The sequence below is a fragment of the Chinchilla lanigera genome, unplaced genomic scaffold, assembly GCF_000276665.1.
Source record: "Chinchilla lanigera isolate Chin_1 unplaced genomic scaffold, ChiLan1.0 scaffold00032, whole genome shotgun sequence".
NCBI classification, from domain to species: domain Eukaryota; kingdom Metazoa; phylum Chordata; class Mammalia; order Rodentia; family Chinchillidae; genus Chinchilla; species Chinchilla lanigera.
Genome location: NW_004955433.1, coordinates 2997708 through 3019426, shown reverse-complemented (window position 1 = coordinate 3019426; position 21719 = coordinate 2997708). Strand labels below are relative to the sequence as shown.

General features: G+C 43.2%; 1 protein-coding gene across 1 annotated transcript in view; it reads right to left on the bottom strand.

Moving 5' to 3' along the window:
- Positions 1-21719, bottom strand: part of Anxa3 (annexin A3) — a gene marked incomplete at its 5' end in the record, with an annotated part of 62782 nt that overhangs the window by 24468 nt on the left and 16595 nt on the right. The window contains 4 exon segments of the mRNA XM_013516133.1: positions 210-300; positions 3876-3989; positions 7158-7252; positions 10220-10307. Of these exon segments, the coding sequence (XP_013371587.1) occupies positions 210-300; positions 3876-3989; positions 7158-7252; positions 10220-10307 (388 nt within the window).

The window sequence follows — 21719 nt, the reverse complement described above, 5'->3', positions numbered from 1 at the left end:
GCAAAATATTAAGCCATTGTTATGCAGCAGTTTCTAGCTTGAATCACATTCCAATTCTCTCTGAAAATCCACAGCTTGTTTGAGAATACATCCGGTCTACAACCCTTGCCTTCTCCAAATGGCTTGAGCAGAGTTTGGTAGGACTCCAGAAAAGCAGTCTAGCCACACCTGTGTGAACGGGGCTAAAGGTGAGCAGAGAATCAGCTTACTTGTGTAATAGGCTTGCGAGACCTCCTTCATTTGCCTGCTTGTCCTGGTAGTTAAGATTTCAATCAAGGCATCTTCATCTGTTCCAGTGCCCTAAAAAGGAAAAGGAAATCTAATTATTAGAACAGCTAAAAAACTTAATTTCATGCTTTTCATTCTTAATATATTTCACACAGATGAAAGACCCATTTGAGTAAATGAGTATACGATCTCATATGCCTCTGAAGTCCTTTTCTAATTTCCCATATATTTCAGTACTAAAACAACATGAGTCATTGGGAGTAAACTGACATCAAATGTTCAAGAAAATGTCCTACTCCACTGTAAAAACCAACTGAACACACGTTAGGGAGAAAGAGCAGAAAGGAAAAAGCCTATGATGTCAAAGACTAGAAGTGGTATTGCAGAAGAATTAACTCAACAGAGCGGCCGAACTCAACTTTGTTTAGAAAAGGCCCTGTATCCTCCGAGTGTGTCCATCTCTGCACCATGGTACTGCACTGGTCAGCAAGTGTGTGTCTTGGGCCTGTCTGGCTTGGGCACTAGTTACCCCTCAACCTTGTTTATTTTGAGGTCACTGAATCACACTGATTCCAGAGAAAGCCATTTACAATGGGACCTGATCAAATAAGGCCAATAAAGCTATGAGAAGAGACTTAATTCTGTCTCTCTGTGGCCGGGATTCTCAGTTACCCTCAGTATCTCTTTTGTCTTTCCTATCCAGTCATAGATCTTCTGATTTTGAACTTGGCACCCATCTAATCAAATAAAGGCTATATATCTTGGGTCCTTTTACAACATAGTTTATCTCTCCAACTTCTGGCCAATGGGATACGCACATATCATGTGCAAGGACTCACAGTGTCGTTCAAAGAGGAAAAAGTGAAACTTTCTTGGTTCTTTATTCCTTTTAGTTGGCTGGAACAAAGATACAATGGCTGGATCTTGAGCTGCCATCTTTAACCAAGTGGAAACCACGGGCTGAATACAGAGGAGCATCGAGATCGAAGGGTCCTGGATAATGATGGTGCTGTCACACCCAGTTCTGAACTTCTAACATTCTTTTGCGTACAAGAAAAATTTATCTTGCTTGTTGGTGATTCTGATCCGTATTATTTCACCTGCTAAGCCCTCCCAAGTGGTAGCTATGGAGGTATGCTGCTCAATCTCACTCCAAGTGCATCTGCTGCAGAGGAGGTCCTTGGCCACTGGCCTCCTGCTGCCTTACCTTCGGATCTGCCAAGTTCACACAGAGGTCGTGCTCTCTCCAGGATGCAATTAGCCAGTGTCTGGGCCCAGCATGGTGCTAGGGCTGGGCACAATGTGTAGGATTCTCCAAGGACATGTCTGCTCAGGAGCTGCCATCAGCAGGGGAGGGTTTCTCAGAGCTGCCCCAGCGAGGCTCTTCCTACCTGAGCCGTTTCCTTCCGGCTCTCCTTCAAGGCATCCGACCCGCACTGCAGTCTATGGGTGCACGCACCTTGCAGGCTCTGTCTCCCCTTTACCCTTCACAGGTATCTGTTGTGCACCCAGTCCCATGCTGCTGCCTGGTTCTCAGATGCCCATAACTCTTCCATAGAAAAGAAAACAATGCTTTTCCCTGTGGGGAGGATACACTGCTTACACCTCCGATCTGGACCTTTGTCTTTTCCCTCTTTCCTGGCAATAAATATGTTCAGCACCTACTGCATCTCAGACTTTGCTCCAGGATCAGAAAATACAGATTAAGACTGATGAGGTTCCTGTCATGACACAGATTTGCCTTTTAAGTCAGATGAGAAATGATAAATAACTAGACAAAAAATTTTTAGAGAAAAAAGGAGAAAGAAAATGACAACATTATATGGTGATAGGTGTAATACAAAGATAAACGTGGCTCTTTGTGTTGGTGGTCCAAGGTGATTGCGAAAATGCTTCTCCACCACCTTGACCCAGAAGACCCAGCAACATCACGCAAATCAAGGGAATCAAATCTTCATGTTCACTTTAAGGGCACCTGTGAATGCCCACGCCATCAAGGGTCTGTACACTCAATAAGCCACCAAGAATCTGGAAGATGTCCTTTTAAATAAGCCACTCTGGCATTACAATGTGGACTTGGCCCAGGCCAAGCAGTGGGGCAGGCACAAAGCTAGTGGCTCCAAAAGAATGCGGAGTGTCTGCTGTGCATGTTTAAAAATGCACAGAGTATTAGGGCTATGATGTAGATTCTCTGCACATGGAACAGATCCAGAGGAACAAATCACCTGTGGTGCATGGGGAGCTCAGGGAGCCCAGGGTCAGCTTGACCCATGTGTGAGGCCCCCACCACACAGAGGTGATCGTTACTGAATGGCAACAAACTGTTCTGAATCAGAAAAGCATGTTGCACAGATGAAAACAGTATCCCAGAAGCAAATGCAAAAACAGAAATTTATGGCTTGGAACAACTTCAGCAAAAAATAAATGCAAATAAAAATTTAAAAAACTAAAAATAAAGCTGAGTAAATTAAGAGTAAGTATCTGGAAGAGAAGCATTCCCAAGGATCACATATGAGAAGCCCATGACGGGAATAAGCTTAGAATGTTCCAGAAGCAGACAGAGGCCACTGCAGCTATCACACTGAGTGAAGACGGAAGCATGAGTACTATGGTCATGGAGTAAGTGGGCTTGGCCAGATGAGATGCCCCGTTACTCAACCCAGCTCTAAGCTAAGTGCTGCTGTGAAGGCGCTTTGTCCAGTATCACCTGACACTGAGTGGGGAGACCGGCTGAGATGTGCTACACTCTAGGCGGGCTAGGCTCAGCCTGTGGAGAGGCATGAAGAGCGGAGCCGAGGCTTCCCCGGAGAGGAGACTCTGCCAGTGGGGAGTGGCCACAGCACGCACTGAGCTCCGGCCTTCCTCTCCTGACCGCCTGCCCTGCAGGTTTTGGGCTTGTTCACCTCGTCCCATGATTGTTTAACTCATTCTTCATGATACATCGCAACATACACCTCCCCCCTATGGGTTCTGCTTCTCTGGAGGACTCTGGCAAACACAGAATTTTAAAACTCTGAGATATGAGTTCAGCTATGTTGACGAAGGGCACGGGGAGTCTGGGTTTTAGTGGTCCAAGCCACTGGAAATTTGTGCATGTGAAAGGCATAATCTCACTTTAAAAATAACTTTTAAAAAATAACCATTTCACCTACTGCTGGAGAATGGATTAAAAATGCACACAGCTGGAGGCAAAAGGCTCAGCTGTGGTCCTGTTAAGACATGCTCGTGATCACAGCAGAAGAGCTGCAGTGGGTCCTGGGAGAAGTGCGTATGTGTGCAGTGGACTCTGCAGTAGAGTTAGGGGGCTTGTTCACAGTCTATGAGCCCTGACGGAGAAGGTGACACAAGTGGCCAGAGATAATAGAAGGTCTTTGGCCTTCAGCAATGGGGCTGATGACTGTGCCGTGTATTTTCAACAACACAACTGGCAATTTGGTCATGCCAAAAAATAAACAAAATAAGGAGGTGACCAAATTCTTCTAGCCCAGGAGCATCTGGGTTCTAGGTTTCACAACTGCCCCACCACGCGAAGAGCTATGCAGGACAGTGGCCAGGCACCCCGTGTCTCGAGTGTGCGCTGGGGGAGAGGCTGCGGCTTTGATGACAGCGCCCACCTCCGGGCAGCACGGCTGGTGCAGCGCTCGTACCTTCATGGACTTCTTCAGCTGCTTCGCATCGAACACCGCTGGGGAAGTCACAAGAGCCACCATGAGATGTTCAAAGTGGCCCGAGAGATCACCTTTCAAGTCGTCTTTCAGCTCCTACAACAAAACCCAAGGAGGACATTGTGAAATTCTCCTTTCTCTTCTTTTAAAGTCACCCAGTGAAAGATGAACAGAATACTGAAATTTGACAAAAGCTTGCCCGCCTACAGGGAAGAACGACAAAGGTCGAAAATATTTCTATGGCTATTAATCTGCATTTTATGATGGCTTCCAAAATATTCTGTTTTAGGGAGGATTTATATGTGTGTGTGGTGCTAAGGATGGCAAGCACTCTACCGCTGTGCTGCACCTCAGCCTCACGAAGGATTTTTAGGAGAAAGCCAAAGGACGCTTTGCATGGGTACCATCGTGAGGAAGTGCATGCTACAATGCACTTCCTCTAACTCCCCTGATTTGACCATTACATGTTCTATACATGCACTGAATTACACACAAATATGCACAATTAAAATAATAATTCATAACAATAAAATCAATGCATTTCTTGAGTCCTTGACGTTCTCAATGCTTGAGTTAAAGCAAGGAAAGAGGAAAAAGAGCCCTTAAAGTTCACACTCAGGGTCAGTGGCAGGTGCTGTCCTCCTGCCTGTACCTTGCTTCTTGCTGATTCCAATCAGCTCCAAAGAGAAAGGGAAGGGAAGACAGTGTGTTGGTGGGGGGTCATTTGCCTGGTAAGAGTCTGGAACTGGGAAGCATCAGAAGCCACTGCCTGGTAACAAAAGGGAAGCCTGAAGTATGGCAGCAGGGGTACATTACTTCGTGACAGTGCCCCTTGGCGCCAATTTCTTACATTACATAAGTACAGTCCCTCTCCCCTGCTTTTAGCAAGTAACATGGTTTCTGTTTCCAACACTCCGAGGAGTGACGCTGAATAACTTCTCCCTGCAGGTCTGACATGAGGCTGGCAGACTACTGGACTACTAGATGATACAGATGGACACTACCACGCCACCAGGGCCACAGGACAAGCTCCGCATCACTACTCTGCTTTAATCACCGCTGGGCTCTTTCCACTGTCAATGCTACATTTCACTTCCATCCGTCCTCCATATAAGCCTTCACAACTGACTCACTAAATCGCACCGTGAGAAGGGGCTACGCTTCGCTCTGGCTTACACGTTCTGGAATGCTGAAAGGCCAGAGGTCCACTCCTGCTCCCTGTGTGTGGATGTGGCACTGGCCCGGATGCTTGACAATCCATCCAGTGCAACACATGCTCCCAGCGACTTGCTCTGAGGTCAGCATTTAAAGGTAAATCAGATACGACCCGACCCCTAAGATACTATGCACTCACGGGAACAACAGAAGTATTCAAATAAAATTTCAGTGCAATATGCTTAGTATCTGCTACAGGTACTTCCAAGAAGGCACAGTTGATGTCTGCAGCTGGAAAACACTGGCAGGAGGTGACACCTCTGCTGGCTCTGGATGGGCCCAATTCACACAAGGGCCTGACTGGTCTCAGTTCCCACCCTTTCCTCTCCACAGTCCGTTATCCACAGTGGCCAACGTGATCATTTAAAAATATAAACTGGATTATATTATTCCTCTGCTAACAAATTTGCAGTAGTTCCCTACTGTCCTTAGAATAAAACCCAAAGTCCGTACAAAGAATCAAGGCTCCAATTGGGTGCCATGGCACATGCCTATAGTCCCAGCAGTCAGGAAGCTGAGGCAGGAGGATCACTTGAGCTCAGAAGTTCAAGACAACCCTGGGGAACATAGTGAGACCTTGTCTCAAAACAAAGAAAATGTTTGTCCCTGGGCATGGTGACACATGCTTGCAGCCCGGCTGCTTGAGAGCTTGAGAGGGTGAAGCTGGAGGATCACCAGAGCCAGTGTTATGGTTGTGTCCAGATGTCCCCCAAAGCCTCATGTGGGCATAAGTGGGGCTCTTTGGAGGCGAATCTAGAGCGTGTGATGCTGGAATGAAGGATGTGAGATTCACATGCAATACTAGGATTAAGGCTGCCTCCACCCTGGGTGTGAGTGTTACTGACCTAAGGGTAGGCAGTCTGGATAGGATATAAGCGATAGAAAGAGGGTCGCTTGTCGCTTGCTGCCTTCTGCCTGCCATAAACTGTTTCTCCTCTGTGATGTCCCTCTGCCATGGAGCCAGCCGACTATGAACTGAAACCTCCACAAACTGTGAGAGAAATAAGCCTTTCCTCCGTTAACTTTGGGTGTCGAGTATTTTGCCTCAGCAGGGAGAAAAGTAAGATGGCTGGACTGAGGAGCATAGTGAGATCCCATCTCAAAGAAATAAGAAAGCGAACAAAAAGGAGAAACCTCAAAAGACCCAAGACCCAGCAGACTCAACCTCTCTGCAGCCTCATCTCTCTGCCCTGCCCCCTCGGCTCTGCCTTCCAACTCTCCTGCAGTCTCTCTCCAGCGTTCCCACCTCAGGTCTGCCGCAGGTTCTGGCGCCTGCTGTTCTCCCTTCCTGCAAAGCTCTTCCCACCGCAGGCCAAGCAGAGCAGTCTCCGCCCTGCTCAGTCTCCGTGAAGAGCCCAGCAGGAACTGCTCACTGGCACTTCCTCACCCCATCTGAGGGAGCCATTTACCAGTCACCCTCCACTGCAGCAGCCACTTTAGTTCTCACAGGACTTCCTGGCATCTGAACTTACCTTACTTACTCGCTTCTTACTTTTCTTACAGAATACGAGTCACGGAGGATGGAGGGCCTGCTTTCCATGCAGGTATACCCCAGTGTCCGGGAGATCTCCCAAAATAGGCAGCACTTAACCAACAGGAACTGAAAAAATAACTGTGCAGCAACAACCGAGGCTCACTTGCTCTTACGTAAGTCTCTGGTGCTCAGTTTTCATGTGCTGGCTGAAGTAAGCCTACAACTATGCAACTGTTTTAAAATCAGAAGAGAATTTAGAGATCATCTAGGACAGGCTCCGTTGGGTTGCTGGTCGGATGCTTCTGCTGCACGGGCCACGGAGACTGTGGCAGCAGCCTTCGCCCCTACCCATGGGGACCAGAATCGCCCCATCCCACCTGCAGTAATAACATCTCCACCTGGGCCACGTGTGCCGTGAGGAGCAGCGTCACTCCTGGCAGGTGCGGCTGGTGTCAGACAAGCCTCGTCATCCCGCAGGTGAAGACGCCGAGGCGCCAAGGCCGTTTAGCCAGTTACCGGCAAACCAGGACTCGGGCCCCAGGTGCCTCTTTCCTAACGCGTTCATCGCACCGTACCTTCTCGAAGGCCGCCTGATACTCCTTCGCAATCAGCTGCCGCTGCGCGCTCGACCTCTCGGTCAGAATGCTGACGAGCGCTTGCTCATCGGTTCCTGAATGAAACAGAAATCATTTTACTCACCGTCAACCCCGAGACACTCGATATCAATCTTTAACCTAAGAAAAATGATCAGTGACTTGAAACAACTGCAGAGGAGAACATTTTACTTTTTAACCTCCAGCTTCTTATCGGGACAGAATATTTTTTTTCTTCTCTGGCTTATGGAAAAAGAATTTCACTTTACTTGGATAGTTGGGGGAAGAAAATAACCACTGCCAATAACCGTCCAGTCCTGTCTGTAAATGAGGCAGAGAGAGGAGTGCAACACACCTTCTGCTGCACCCAAACGAGGGTCAGTAACTGTCACCGCCTTGGAGCGCTCATCTCCACACTGGGCAACCACACCTCTCTCCTGCAGGGAACAGGAGCTGACACTTACGGAGAGCCTACCATAAGCCAGGCCTTCTTCCCTTCCTCGTCACAGCGGACAGTCCCTGGGCTCTGCGCAGCGGCTGTGGCGAAGCTGTCCTCAAGATGAAGCCACTGAGCCTCAAAAAAGCTGAAGTCACACAGCTGCTCGGTGGTGCAGTAAGGAGTCAGACACAAATCTCTGACCCCGAAACACATATTTCTATCTCTGGTCTGCACCGCTCTTAAGCAGTTTGCCTCCATATCCTTAACCATCTGTAAGCACAGGGTAAGGTCAGCCCAGTGACCACAAGGCCACCATTTTCCCAGTAATTATGACAGAATGCAAAGCTGGTCCACCTCATTTGCTGGAGAGGACTGTGGAGGAGTCAGAAGCTGAGAGAGCTGGCTTGGGAGCCTCAGGCAGGCAGAACTGGAGTGGTGCAAAGATCGATCAGAACTTGCTCCGTTTCCCTGTGTTACGGTGACTCGAGTACACCCTGCCCACAGATGTCCCCGCAGGGGCCCTGCATCACAAAGAGGGGGAGAATCTGCATGCTGGGTTATGTGCTGGCCTCCCAAGGGCAGATGCCATCCTCTCCCTCCAGCCTTACATTTTTCTACACAGTTGGCAGTTTCTCATCTATTTTTGCACAAGCTCAAGACCAGTGGCTAACCTAAACAACCCGTGGTTTGGGGACTGCAGCTAAGACAGTCCTAGTCCAAATGCCACCAAGACACCTGTTTTTACCATAGTGATCACAAAAAAGATCTCAAAGTGGTTTGCAAGCCAAACTGCAGAATTTCAGAAACACAGTGTCAAAAAAGATTAGGCAATAGAATTTAAAGATGATTAATTTGTTCAACTTGACACTAACCTCATAAAACAGTCTATTCAACACTAGGTAGCAAAGATATAAATAAACAAGTAACTTTCATTTAACAATGGAGAAAACCTACCAGGTAAAAATAAGATAATATTACTTGACATAAATCCTAACGGTGTACTTCACAGAATTGGACAAGCTAATCCTAAAATTTACAGAGAAGGACACAGAACCAAGAAAATTTGCCATATACCAAGTACCATCATAAAATTATAGTAAATGTGACAATGCATATTTAGACAAGAGGAGGCAAACAGACAATGGAATGCAGCAGAGGACAGAAAAACAGGCGGCAGAAAAGAGAAGGGTATTCTAAATTAGTGTGGAAATGATGAGCTCTTCAGTAAATTACGCTGGAACAATTAAATTCTTACCTGAGATTAAATAAAATTAGATATCCTTAAATACTATACATAAATATTAACTCCATGTAGATTAAAGATCACAACATGAAAAATAAAATGTTTAAACTTTGGAAAAAATGCAGAATACCCTTCATAATCTCATTATAAAAAAGATGTAAAGATATAATAAGCATAAATCCTAGTGAAAAACATTGGTTAACTCAACTTCAGTAAAACTTAAAACTTAATGCAATAAAAGTTATTATTATCAATGTTAAAAGCCATAGACTTAGAAAAGGTACTTTTATGGCATGCAGTTTAAAAAAAACAAGGATTATATTAAAAATAATTTAAAAATTCTGCTAATCATGAAGAAGACAACCCAACTGAAAAATGGATAAAGTATATAAAGAAGTAATATTTGAAATGGGAGCAAACAAGCCAGCGGGGATGGTTACCTGCACCGGGACCTGGGAAAAGAGAAGAGGGAGGGAGCAAACACACAGAATGAGATACAACTACACATCCAGTGGGAAAAACCGAGCAGCATTACTGCAGCAGGTGTTCGCAGAATGTGGAACAATCAGAAGGCTCACACATTGCTAGAAGGAATGATAATTTCTGTACTTATTCAAGGGGCAGTTTGGCAAAGTTTCTAATTAATTTGAAAATAAGCATGCCCTTCTACCTGGAAATTCTAATTCTTGTCATATTCTAGAGAAATGCAAGCCAATGTGCACAATGAAACATAAGCAGAAATATTCATTATAGTCTTTTTATATTGTAATAGAAAACTGTAGGCAATTTAAATGTTTCATCAATAGTCCCACTTTACAATACAGTATGAATAGACTACTATGCAGTTAAAATTAATGAACTAGAGCTAAACATATCAACATAGATAAGTTTCAAATATACTATGTTAAGGGATAAAAAATGCAGAACGTATACAGTACAAATCCATTTTGTACTGGTCGAGGCCATGCAAAACAATTTGTACATACATATGTAGTCCTGGCACTGAAAGTTACATGGGAATAAACTCTAATTTAGGACGGTGATCCTCTTTAGACAATGGAGCGGGAATGAAATCCAGGAAGGATCAACAGGGACGGTATCTGGAATGAGTGATGGTGGTGGTGGTGACAGTTGCTGGCGGCAGCACGGGGATGGCAGTTTTTCATATTAAATAAATATTGCAAATGTAAGACTGAATAAAACCAGGTTCCCTACGCTTTTCCTCATTTCACACTTTAAAAAATTTCCAACAATTTCTCTAGTGGAATTCTCTAATAGCCAGCTGAACCTGGGTACTTTTAAATCATAACTTTCCGGATTTGCTTAAAAATAAGCAGGGAATTCATTGCGAAACATACTCACCAATTCCTCTGATTGCCTTCCGGAGAGCTTCAGCATCCACTGATGCGCTAAACCCTGGATAATCTTTTATTGTCCCTCGGTGTCCAACCTAGAAGGAAACATCTGAAAGTCCCACTAGTTCACAGTGACATCTCCATTTACATCCCATATGCACTCTCTCGTGAACACTCAGGAAACGCAGACCCCTAATCTGCGCACTCCCTACGTTTCAGGCACTGTTCAAGTGTCTCTCCTTCTCCAACCTGCAGGCAACACTACATCTACCACGTGTATCATGAGGCCCCTCTTTTTCTCTTGTGTAACAAACCACACATGTGGAGCACTGCTTCCTGAGAGCAATGAATTATGTCAGTCCTGGCGACACTGTACAGTACTTGCTTTAAAGAGGCATCTGCATAAAAACAATGAGAAAGCTGAATTTTCCATGTCCTCTGTTTTTGGTAACTTTTTTTTTTTTTTCCTGTCTTTTGGAGATAGGGTCTCACTGTGCAGTTAAGGCTGGTCTTGAGCTCACTTTGTAGCCCAGGCTGTTGTCAAACTCACAATGATCCTCCTGCCTCAGCCTCCCTCAGCCTTCTGAGTGCTGAGATTACAGGTGTGCACCACCACATTCACCCTCTCCGTTTTTTTTTTTTTTTTTAAAGAAAATAGTACAAGAAAAAGAACAATAGCAAAATACAAACAAAACAAAGTAAGGGCATTAAAAATGATACAGGGTTTCAAACCAAATGATAGGGATTAACAGTGGTTGTTATATTACATATTGTTATCTTCAACAAAGTTGCTCAGATTACCAGATGTAAGAATAGAAGATTGATCAAACATTAAAGGGAATAAGAAAATAATAATTTAAAAGAACATTAGAGACAATACATAGTTTCACTGGACAAGATTGTGGGAATTTACCAATGGTTGCTATATTGCAAATTGTCATTGTCACATAAATTGCTCAGATTACCAGATATAAGCATGCAAAATTGGTCAAAATATAAAAATATAAAAAAAAACTTTTAATGTTCCCCTCAATAAACCATCAGACATCAGCAGTGCAGTTATGCCACCAATCCCTGAATATATATACCACAAACTCTGTTTTTAAGTAATAATTCAGAGTCCTTCAGTACATCTCACGCAGAAGTAACCATGGTATACAGGCTTCAAGACGTCTGAACTAATGTTAACCACTGTCCTTGGGGAAGCCTGCACTCAAGGATCCATAAATGAAAACCCTGTTTGGATTGTTCATTCTGACGCTTTGTTTAATGGATGTGCAATTGCAGCTGGTAAAGTCCCTTCTCAAAGCTCCACTGACATGAAAGCTTTTTAGCAATGGCACGGAAATAGAAAATGCCCCATTACTAATTTTAAGCACATAAATCAGAAACATGTCAGCAGTCTGGGAAGGGCCATATTACTGGAAGACTAATGTATTCTAACACTGCTTAAAAGAAGATGGAAGTACAGCCAGGAAGACACTGTGAAAAATTAAACATGTCCTTATATGGTGTAGCTTTGAATACAAATCTGTATAGTTTATGTTTTCTTTTTAAACAGGCTTTTCCTATCCTGTTACTGGATACTATTTATTGCCTCCGCTGCCTTCTATTAAATATGACTTCATTTAGGCTCTTCTGAAGCATTTAATATTTTCATGAAAAGACATTATCTTGTTACATTAAGAGTGAATGGAAAAGTAATGCTGTGGTACAGTAAAACATTATAATCTGCTGATTCCACAGAGCAGACTGAACAATTTGTTTCAATACAGTCCAGCACTGTTTAATTTTAAAGCATCTGAAATAAAGTGCTGAACCTATAAGTAAATAATTACAAGTTAAAAATTAGTTGTGAACATGCTGAATCTAAAGACACCTGTAGGGAATCAGTCACTCAAAAGCAATCTCTGGAGAGTTCTCTCCTCTCAAGGCTTCATATTTTATAGATTGAGCATCTCAGCTCTGTCCCCTAAGAGCATGTGTTTCTCTTCCTGAGCCCCTTTCCATGCTTGGTATTGCAGAAGAACCACTGTCAGAGGGTTTGTGCGCTTTGTGTGTGTCTTAGTTACTTTTCTCTAGTTGCTGGGACAAAAAAACCTGACGCCCAGAATTAAGGAAGGAAAGGTTTATTTAGCTCACATTTTGTGGCAGTTTCAGTCCATACTTGGCTGGCTCCAATGCAGAGCGGCATATAGCAGAAGGCAACAGTTCATGGCAGCAGAAGACGGCAAAAAGCAGCAAGAGCGAAAAGAGAGGAGCAGCAGAGAGTAGGCTCTTTCCCTCCCTTGTATTTATTGTATGCAAACTACCTGCCCCGGGGCGGGTGTAGCACTCACACCCATAATCCCAGCATAGGACCATGGATCAATCAAAAACTCTAGAAGCTTGCACCTATGACCGCACGAGGCTTTGGGGGGGACATCCAGACACAAACCATAACAGTTTGTTACCTCTGACAAACACGGCAGCCCTGGCATGCAAGAAGGACCCATGTCACATACATGGCATCAAGAGTTGAGCAGACTGCAGAACTGGTTCAGTCTACAGAGTGAGTCAGGTGGCAGAATCCGAACCTGCATGCAGTCTGGACTCTTCTGACCCATCCTGCTATTTCCTGAAATGTCGCCTCTGTGCTATGTAGGCTTTCAAACACACAGGACCAAGCCCCCTGCAGACGCTGGGTCATATCCTGAGAGACCAATGATGGGATCTAATTGCTTAGAAGCTCCCTGAGCAACTTTGTATGGGACAGTCAAGTGATTGTTTCTCAATACAAAAACAAAACTGGTTGAATCCTATGTAACATTTCATGAATTATGAAAACTCAAGGTTTGCATTCTGCTGTGACCTTTTCACTGCTCTTTGGTACCAAATGAAAATATGCAAAAATTACAGTGTGCAAAATTAGGAGAATGAAATTCCTAATCCATTATGCAACTTCTATTCAGTAAGGATTAAATGGGGAGTAATAACTTGTTTAATCAAAAGGAAAAAAACTACACACACACATAAACACACCAACTTGAAAGAGGACATGGGGAAATATTTTATTTTATTTATTTTGCAGTGCTGGAGATCAAACCCAGCGTCTAAGGCATGATAGACAAGTGCTCTAATGCAGAGCTATATCCCCAGCCCAGGGCACGGGGATTATGAGGTTGAATCCTAGTGAAATATTTAGAAATGCTTCCATTACTTCCACAGAAGTATTATGTTATTTATTTGATAAACTTGGTTGCCCACATATTCGGAAATATTTATATGACTTGCAAAAAAACTTACCAAAAAATAAATTAATGAAATCTTTTTTCTCTAGTGCAAGCCAGGCAGTGAACAAAGTACCTTAAAAACAGTCTATCTAACTTTTGCAATGCCTTTAATACGATGGATCGATTTCGTTTCTTTTTTTTTTTTCTGAGACAAGACTTTGTTATGTAGTCTAGGCTGGCCTCGAGCTTTCAGTAATTCTCCGGCCCCAGCCTCTCCAGAGCAGTGATTACAGGAGTGTGCTATTACATCCAGCAATAAGACGAATCTTATTATTTCCACTTAAAAATAGAAGAAATACAGCCAGGGAAGATGGCATATGCCTGTAATCCCAACTCTGAGGGAGGCTGAAGGATCCAAACTCAAGAGTCTTGCCCGGGCAATTTAGCAAGACTTGTCTCACACAAAACAACACAACTATATAAAGGTCTAGGGATACAGCTCAGTGGTACAGTGCCCCTGGGGTCAATCTACAGTACTACAAAAAAGGAGATGACGAGGAGGAAAAGAAAAGGAAGAAGGAGAAACTCAGTCTCAGAGATATTCCTTGCTTAACAGAACTCCGCTAAGAACAAGTCTCGGAATTTAAACCCACTTCCTCCTGACTAAAGGCCCCTATGCTCCACAGCACATCACTTTTGCCAGCTACTGAATGGTTTCCAAGCGTGGTTCCTGGATGAGCCCCCTCAGGACCGCCTGGAATTTAGTAGAAATGAACACTCAGGCCCCACCTCATTCTTACTGAAATAGCCACTCTGGAGTCGAGACTCACAATCTATGTTCACAAGCCCTAGGTGCTGCAAGCGGATGGCAAATTTGAGGCCAAGAAGCACAAAAGTAATGAAACCCTATTTTTAAAAAAAGTTAAAAAGGTTGAGTACGTAGCTCAGCAGTAGAGGACCCCTAGGTTCAATCCTCAGTGCCACCAAAAATAAATAAATAAATAAATAAAATTTAAAAAAAAAAGAACCACCGCCCACTGCTTTCACTCTGAGCCGCCTGGAAAACCAAAGCCAAATGAGCAAACAAGTTGTGGATTCTTTCACGGGTGTGGAAGATAAGGCATTTGATGATGAGCTCATCCTTTCAGAAATGCGGGCTTTTGTACAAACAAAGCGGTCTGCACTGCCTCCTCGCAGGAAATGCCGCGCCATTTAAATGACTAATCAGCACTGTGCTGAGTTTATTTCCAGCAACCCTCACACCCTAACACAGTGCCAGTGCCAGTGCCAGTGCGGGACACTGCAGGGACGCTTGCCAAAGCTATTTTTTCAAATCATGTTTAATTAGATTTGCTTCGACATCCCTTAGACACATTAGCTGCTCTGCTTTCTTAAACTTCGTCTTCAGTTGCCCCCAAAAGGACAATGATGCTGAAAACCAGCTGGAAAGATACAGTAAGAACGTCTAAATACAGAGGAGAAGAGCAGGTCCTCTCAAGAGAACAGCTGCTGAGACGGTGCCAACAACTGTGCTAAGAACATTTCCTGCCTTCGCTAGTTCAGTCCTGTGTCTGGTGGACACAAGAAACCTGCCCAGGTCCACACAGCCACGAATGGTCTATCCCATCCATCTTGGTAATTACTAGCCAAGGCTGCATCTCATCTGAACCATTTTCTTCATGCCAATATAATTTCCCCTGATCTTCTAATACTACCACTTAGAGGTCAGCCACAGTACATGACACCTTAAAGCCACTGATTTGGCCAAGATGGCCCTGAGAGTGTCTGCTGCTATCCCAAGAGACTGATCTGTCCTTGACACACCAAACAGAGCTGTATCCATTTCTTCAAGCAAGTACACTGGGCTTGTAAGAAATTAAACATTCACAGTCAAAAGGATTGCATAAAAGAGAAAAAGCACGCGGTGCCAGTTCTGTTGACATAGGACACACTGAAAGACAACTGTTCCAGAGCAAGAACAGCAGCAGCTACTGGGACAATCTGAAAAGTGAGGCAAAGGCGAATCCCTCCTCATCCCTTCATAAACCCCTGCAAAGGCCAGATCCAGGATTTAAGGCTTCAAATCAAAGCCTCAGATAAACCTCCAGGCCTAACAGCTCTCTCTGCTCACCATTAAAACCCTCTTCTAGGCCATGAAGCTTTATAATACCAGGGAAAATGGAGCTGACTACAGAAACAAAGTAATCAAAATGAAAAAGTAGATTCCATGTTCAATTCAAGTAAGAAGCAGTCTTCAAAACCAAAAGCAGTTTACAGTAAGTGGTCCCAAAATGAAATATAGTGAGGTGAGGCAGACAGTACAGGTTGAACTGTTTCCTCCCACAGGAGAGGGGTTGAAGTCCTAACCCACAGCAGGAGACCGTGAGCTTCTTTTGATACAAGGCTATGCAGACGTGACCGGTTGAGGGGAGGAGACGCTGTACTCGTTGTGGGGCTCACCCCATGTCACTGGTGCTCTTATGAGAAGACAGCCCTGAAAAGACACAGGTGTGCAGGGAGAATGTGATGTGACAGCAAAGGCAGAGCCTGGAGTTGTACAACTCAAGCCAGGACCACCAAAGTCTGCCGGTGCAGGAGACTGGAGCACACTTCCCCCGCAAGGAATTCTGAGTTGGAGACGATTAAGCAATGGACACAGGAAAGCGCTCGGTCCTCCCCTCTGTGGCCTAAAAGCAGGGCGCCTTTTACGAAGACAAAAGGCACCTGCCCCTTGAAAACACAGCTCAAAAGCACAGCACCCTCGAGAGGAACCTGGATTAGCAAGCTTTACCTTCCCCCGCCAGATACCTGCCTGCCCTTGTCCAAACTGCTGCCTGTACAGATTCAAGTCCTTTTGTTCTTCTGTTTTCTCAATTGTCTAAAAATTAGCTGTTCTTTGATGAACACACTACAGAATCATCTATGGAATTTGAACCATCATGTCTCCCATGAATATATGAAATAGGCAGATTAAAAAAACCCATTAGTTTTTCTCTTGTTAATCTGGCCTTTGAAATAGGGGTCAGTTCCAACTATGAACACACAGGGGTCACATTCATTTCCATAGAGCAGCAAACCACCAAAAATCAAGGAAGGACTCTCCGACAAGTTTCAGAAGGGAGAGGGACCTTGGCTTTGGACTTCCGGCTTCCAGGACTGAGAGACAATCCATTTCTACTGCTGAAGCCACCCAGCCCATGGGACTTCACTGCATCAGCCCAGGAAAGTTCACATGGCAAGTGAAATAGCAGAGAGGGGCAGCAGGACCCTGGCCTCTCTCCAGGCTGGCAGTGCTCACTGCACAGTGGACAGGGATGGCGAACAAGTTCCTGCCTTTGCTTCAGGCTCCTTGAAAGGCAGAGGGCAGGGGAGGGAAAAACACATGTGCCCGCACAGAGGGACAGCAGGCGAGCGCGGCGCCTGAGGAAGCAGGGCCGACACCGGGTGCATTTGGCACACGGCTGGGAGAGTGGAAGGAACTGTTGGCAGCTGTTCTGTGCCCTCAGGTGAGGAATGCTCACACCTTCCAGCTTTACTGTGTTAAACTGGTGATGTCACCAGGGTGGTTTTGGAGCAAGAGCACTGGAATGTGATGAGTAAGGAGGGCGGGGCCGGACAAGACAAGCGAAAGGTCTGTGCGGACAAAAGGCAGCGGCACTGCTTCCTGAAACACACATGACAGGAAAGAAAAGTGCTACCCCTAAGAGAGCTTTGCGTTTCCCGAGGTTGTCTTCGATTTCCATTTTCAGAGTACTGCTGCTTTCACTGCAGAGCTCTCTCACTTCCTTAGATGGGTTAATTCCTAAGTAATTAATTTTCATTGGTGCTGATTGTGAATGATATTTTTTCCTCATTTCTTTCTCAGTGGGTTCATGGATTTCTGGTCTTTTATACAGCGGATCATGTCCTCTGCACATAATGATAATTTCACTTCTTCCTTTCCTACACATACCCCTTTTATTCCTTTTTATTGTCTAATTGTTGTGGCTAATGTTTCTAATACTGTGTTGAACAAGGGTGGAGAACAGGAGTGGATATCCTTGTCCTGTTCCCAGTTTTGAAAAGAAAGTGTTCAGATTTTTCTTATTTAATATGATGTTGGCAGTATGGCTTTTTAGCAGATTGAGATAAAGTCTTTCTATATCTATTTTCTTCATTGTTTTTATCATTAAAGGATGTTAGATTGTGTCAAAGGCTTTTTCTATGTCTATTAGGATGACTGTGTGATTTTTGTCCTTGCTTCTGTTTATGTGTTATATTACATCTATTGATTTGTGTTAGTTAAACCATCCTTGCCTCTTTGGGATAAGGCCCACTTGGTCATGATGTATTGAGCTTTTGGATGATCCACTGCCATTTTATTTGCCAGTATCTTGTTGAGCTTTTGGGTATCTACATTCATTAAAGAGATCAGTCTTTAGTTCTCTTTTTTGGTTGAATCCTTTTCTGGTTTTAGAATCAGGGTAATGGTAGCTTTGAGGAATGACTTTGGGAGTACTCCGCCCTTTTGAGTTCATTGAAGAGCTTGAGGAGTATTAGATTTTCCTTGAAGGTTTTGCAGGATTCAGCAATGAATCCTTCCAGACATGGGCTATACTTGATAGTTTTTTAAACTACTGCTTCAGTTTATTGCCTGTTACGGGATTTTTTCAGTGTTTTAAAATCTTGGTAATTCTTTGGTAATTCTAATCTTTCATAATTCTAGTGTATGTAGGAATTTATCCATTTCTTCTGAATTCTCTGATTTTTTTGGTGTAAACGTTTGAGAAGCAATTATTAATAATCTTTTATTTTGGCAATATCTGTTGGGATATCACACTTTTCATTTTTAATTGCATTGATTTGGGTTCTTTCTCTGTTAGATTAGCTAAAGACTTGTCTATTTTGTATGTTCTTTTGAAGACCAACTCTGTCATTCACTGATTCTTTGTAACTTTTTTTGGTCTCAGTTTCATTGGTATCTGCTCTGATCTTCGTAATTTCCTTCCTTCGAACTAGCTTTGTTTTGGGATTGTTCTTGCTTTCCTAGGGCTTTGAGGTAAAGTACTGTTAGGTTATTTCTTTGGGCTTGCTCTGCTTTTGGTGACACGGGCATATACAGCTATAAACTTTCCTTCTCAGATTTTTTTCATTGTGTCCCATAAGTTGTGGTACACTGTGCCAGCCTTATTGTGTAGTTCTAGAAACTGTCTGATTTCTTTCTTAATTTCTTCTGTAACCCTTGTTTACTTAACTGTATTGTTTAGTTTCTATGCATTTGAACAATTTTTGTGTTATCTTTTGTCGTTGATTTTTAGTTTCCTGTGCTATGATCATAATATGCATGGTATAATTTCAATTCTTTTCCTTTTACTTAAGCTTGATTTATTGGTCATTATGTGTTCTATTTTGCAGAAAGTTCCACATGCTGCTGAGAAGAAAGTGCATTTTGCTGTTGGGTGGCACACTCTGTAGATATCTATTAAATCCATTTGTTTGAAGATTTTCAACTATGATTGTCTTTGTTGATTTCTTTGTCTGGCTGATCCATGTATTTGTAATAAAGGTGTATGAGTTCTCCCTCTTCAATTATGTTTATGTTCATCTAGTCTTTTATATCTAGTACTTGTTTTCGCAAGATGAGGGCACTGCTGTCTGGTCACATATGCTAGTAACTGTTACCTCCTTCCTCTTTATGTACTGTTCCCTTAAACAATATGTAGTGACCTTTTTTGTCTCTTTTGATCAGTTTTAGCTGGAATTCCACTTTGTTGCTACATAGGGTAGCTGTGCTTTTTTGGGGGGGGGACCTGTTGCATGGAATATCTTTCATCCTTTGATTCTTTTTTACCTTTTCAAAAATTTTATTTTAAAGAGAAAAAAATAAGGGCTGGGGATTTAGCTCAGCGGCAAAAGCGCCTGCCTGGCAAGCGCAAGGTCGTGAGTTCGGTTCCCGGTACCGGAGAAAAAACAAAAAAAAAAAAAAAAAAAAAGAGAAAAAAATAATAATAAAAGATACAGGATTTCAAAACACGATACTAGATTAACAATGGTTAACACAGTACATATTGTTATCTTCAAACTACTTGCTCAGATTATAAGATATAGGCTTGAAAAAAATCAATCAAACAATATAAGCACAAAACATTCTTTACAATGAATTAGTAGAAATCAGACTCACATGTGTAAACATTGCATTGTCTTCCTAGTATGAGAGACTCAAAGAGTAAACAAGATCCAAAGGGTACAGTAGATATTGTGATAGGGAAAGAAATGCTGAAAAGGAAAGAACAACTAGGATGGGGGAAAGGAGAAAAAAAGGAAGGGGAAAGAAAATCTCTCTCTCTCTCCCTCTCCCTTTCCCTCTGTCTCTATGTACACAAGAGGGCTAACTTCCTTTGATTTTTAGTCTGTGAGTGTCTCTGAGGGTTAAATGGGGTTCTTGTATACAGCATACCATTAGATTTTGTTTCTTGATCCATGACACAATTTGTGTCTTTTCACTGAGGAAGTCAGATCATTCACATTGAGAGTTACTGCTGATAAGTACTGAATAATTTCTGTTATGGCCTTATTTTCCTGTTGCTGATTCTGTCTGTCTTTCCCTTTTACTTAATTACTCATCCTACCTGGTGTGTTTATTCTACTAGCCCTTCTGTCATTGTTTGCTTCACTATTTCTTTGTATGATAACCTAGGGAATTTCCAACAGTGCTGATTTTGGTGGTCATGAATTTCTCTTTACTTCTGTCTTGCCCAGCCTGGCCTCAAACCTGTGGCTATCCTCCTGCCTCAGCCTCCTGGAGTGCAGGAATGACAGGCATGTGCTATCACAACTGGCTTACTGGTCATGGATTTCTTTAGGTGCTCTTTATCATGGAAATATCTTATTTCTCCAACAAGTTTGAAATATAGTTTTGCTGGATTTGCCATCCTGGCTGGGAATTGGTTTCTTTCAGGGCTTGAAATACCTCACTCCATGTTCTCCTGGCCTTTTAGGTTTGCATTGCAACATATGCTGTAATTCTAATGCTTTTATCATTGTAAGTGATTCGCTCCTTTCCCTAACACCTTTAGCACTCTGTTCTTCTATTGGTCTTCTGGACTTTGACTTCAATGTGTGGTGGAGAGATTCTTTTCTGATCATGGCTATTTGGGCTTGTATATGTCTCACTTATCTGTATACTGAATTCTTCTGTGTTACTTGGAAAGTTTTTTGCTTTTATTTCAGTAAAATTTGCTAGGCTATTTGTGCTGTCTTCTGATTTTTTCAGAATTCCAATTAATCTTAAAATAGTCTCTGTATCATCTAGGAGCTGTGGAGTCCATTCTTCATGTCTTCTTGTTGTTTTTAAGGTATCTCTCTTTAGTCACCTTGTCCTCTAGTTCTCACACTGACCTCATACACATCACTTTTCTTGTCCAGACTTTCCATAGAATGCTTAATCTCTTGAATTTCTATATGGAATTTTAAGGATTATAATTCTTTTGTATGCTGATTATTTATGATTTGCATCACTTTGTTTAGCTCTGCTAGCTTTTTATTTGTGTCCTCTGTAGACTTGCACAACATTTTATTTATTTGGTCCAGTATGTCTACTTATACTGTACATTCTGTGAGCTTGCACATACCTTATTCGTTTCTTTGGTTATCTCTTCTGGTACTATTCTGAATAATTCAACCATGGGACTTTTGATTACCTCTCCTTTGATGCCCCACAGATTAGTTCTGTGGGTTTTTGGACTTTTGGGATGCATTTTCTTAGCTTGTCTTCTCATTTTTCTATTTTGTTCGCTAATTTGTGTTGAGATTTCTGTTTATTGTAGTGGAAAGCTTTGTTTTTAATTAATTAACTCTTTAATTGATTCTCCTTTTCAGTGGCATTCTCGGGGAATGCTAACTGTTGGCCTTTGTCTCTGTTCCAATCTCTAACCATCTCTTTACTAGGGATAGGAAGCTGTATAGTATTGGGGCCATAACCTGGTCCTCAAAGAACGGCCCACCTTACTGATAATGATGCCAAATCCAGATACTGGAACCCCTCATAAACTAATAAATACCAATTTAGCTGTATTACTAAAGGAAAAGTGGTTTATCTTCAACCTTAACATCTTCTTTGGTCAGTAAATCTAAGGTATTGGGCTAGAAGCACCTGTGACATCACTGGGCTCCGACATTCCCAGAGGCCCCGTTCCCGTGGTGCTGTGGCCCTAACATTCCTCACCACTGAAGAAGCTCTGTGCAGGGACAGAGGCAGCTCACAGACCTGTCTTCAACCCGCCCAGACACAGTGTGAAGATGCCGCAAAAGGAATGC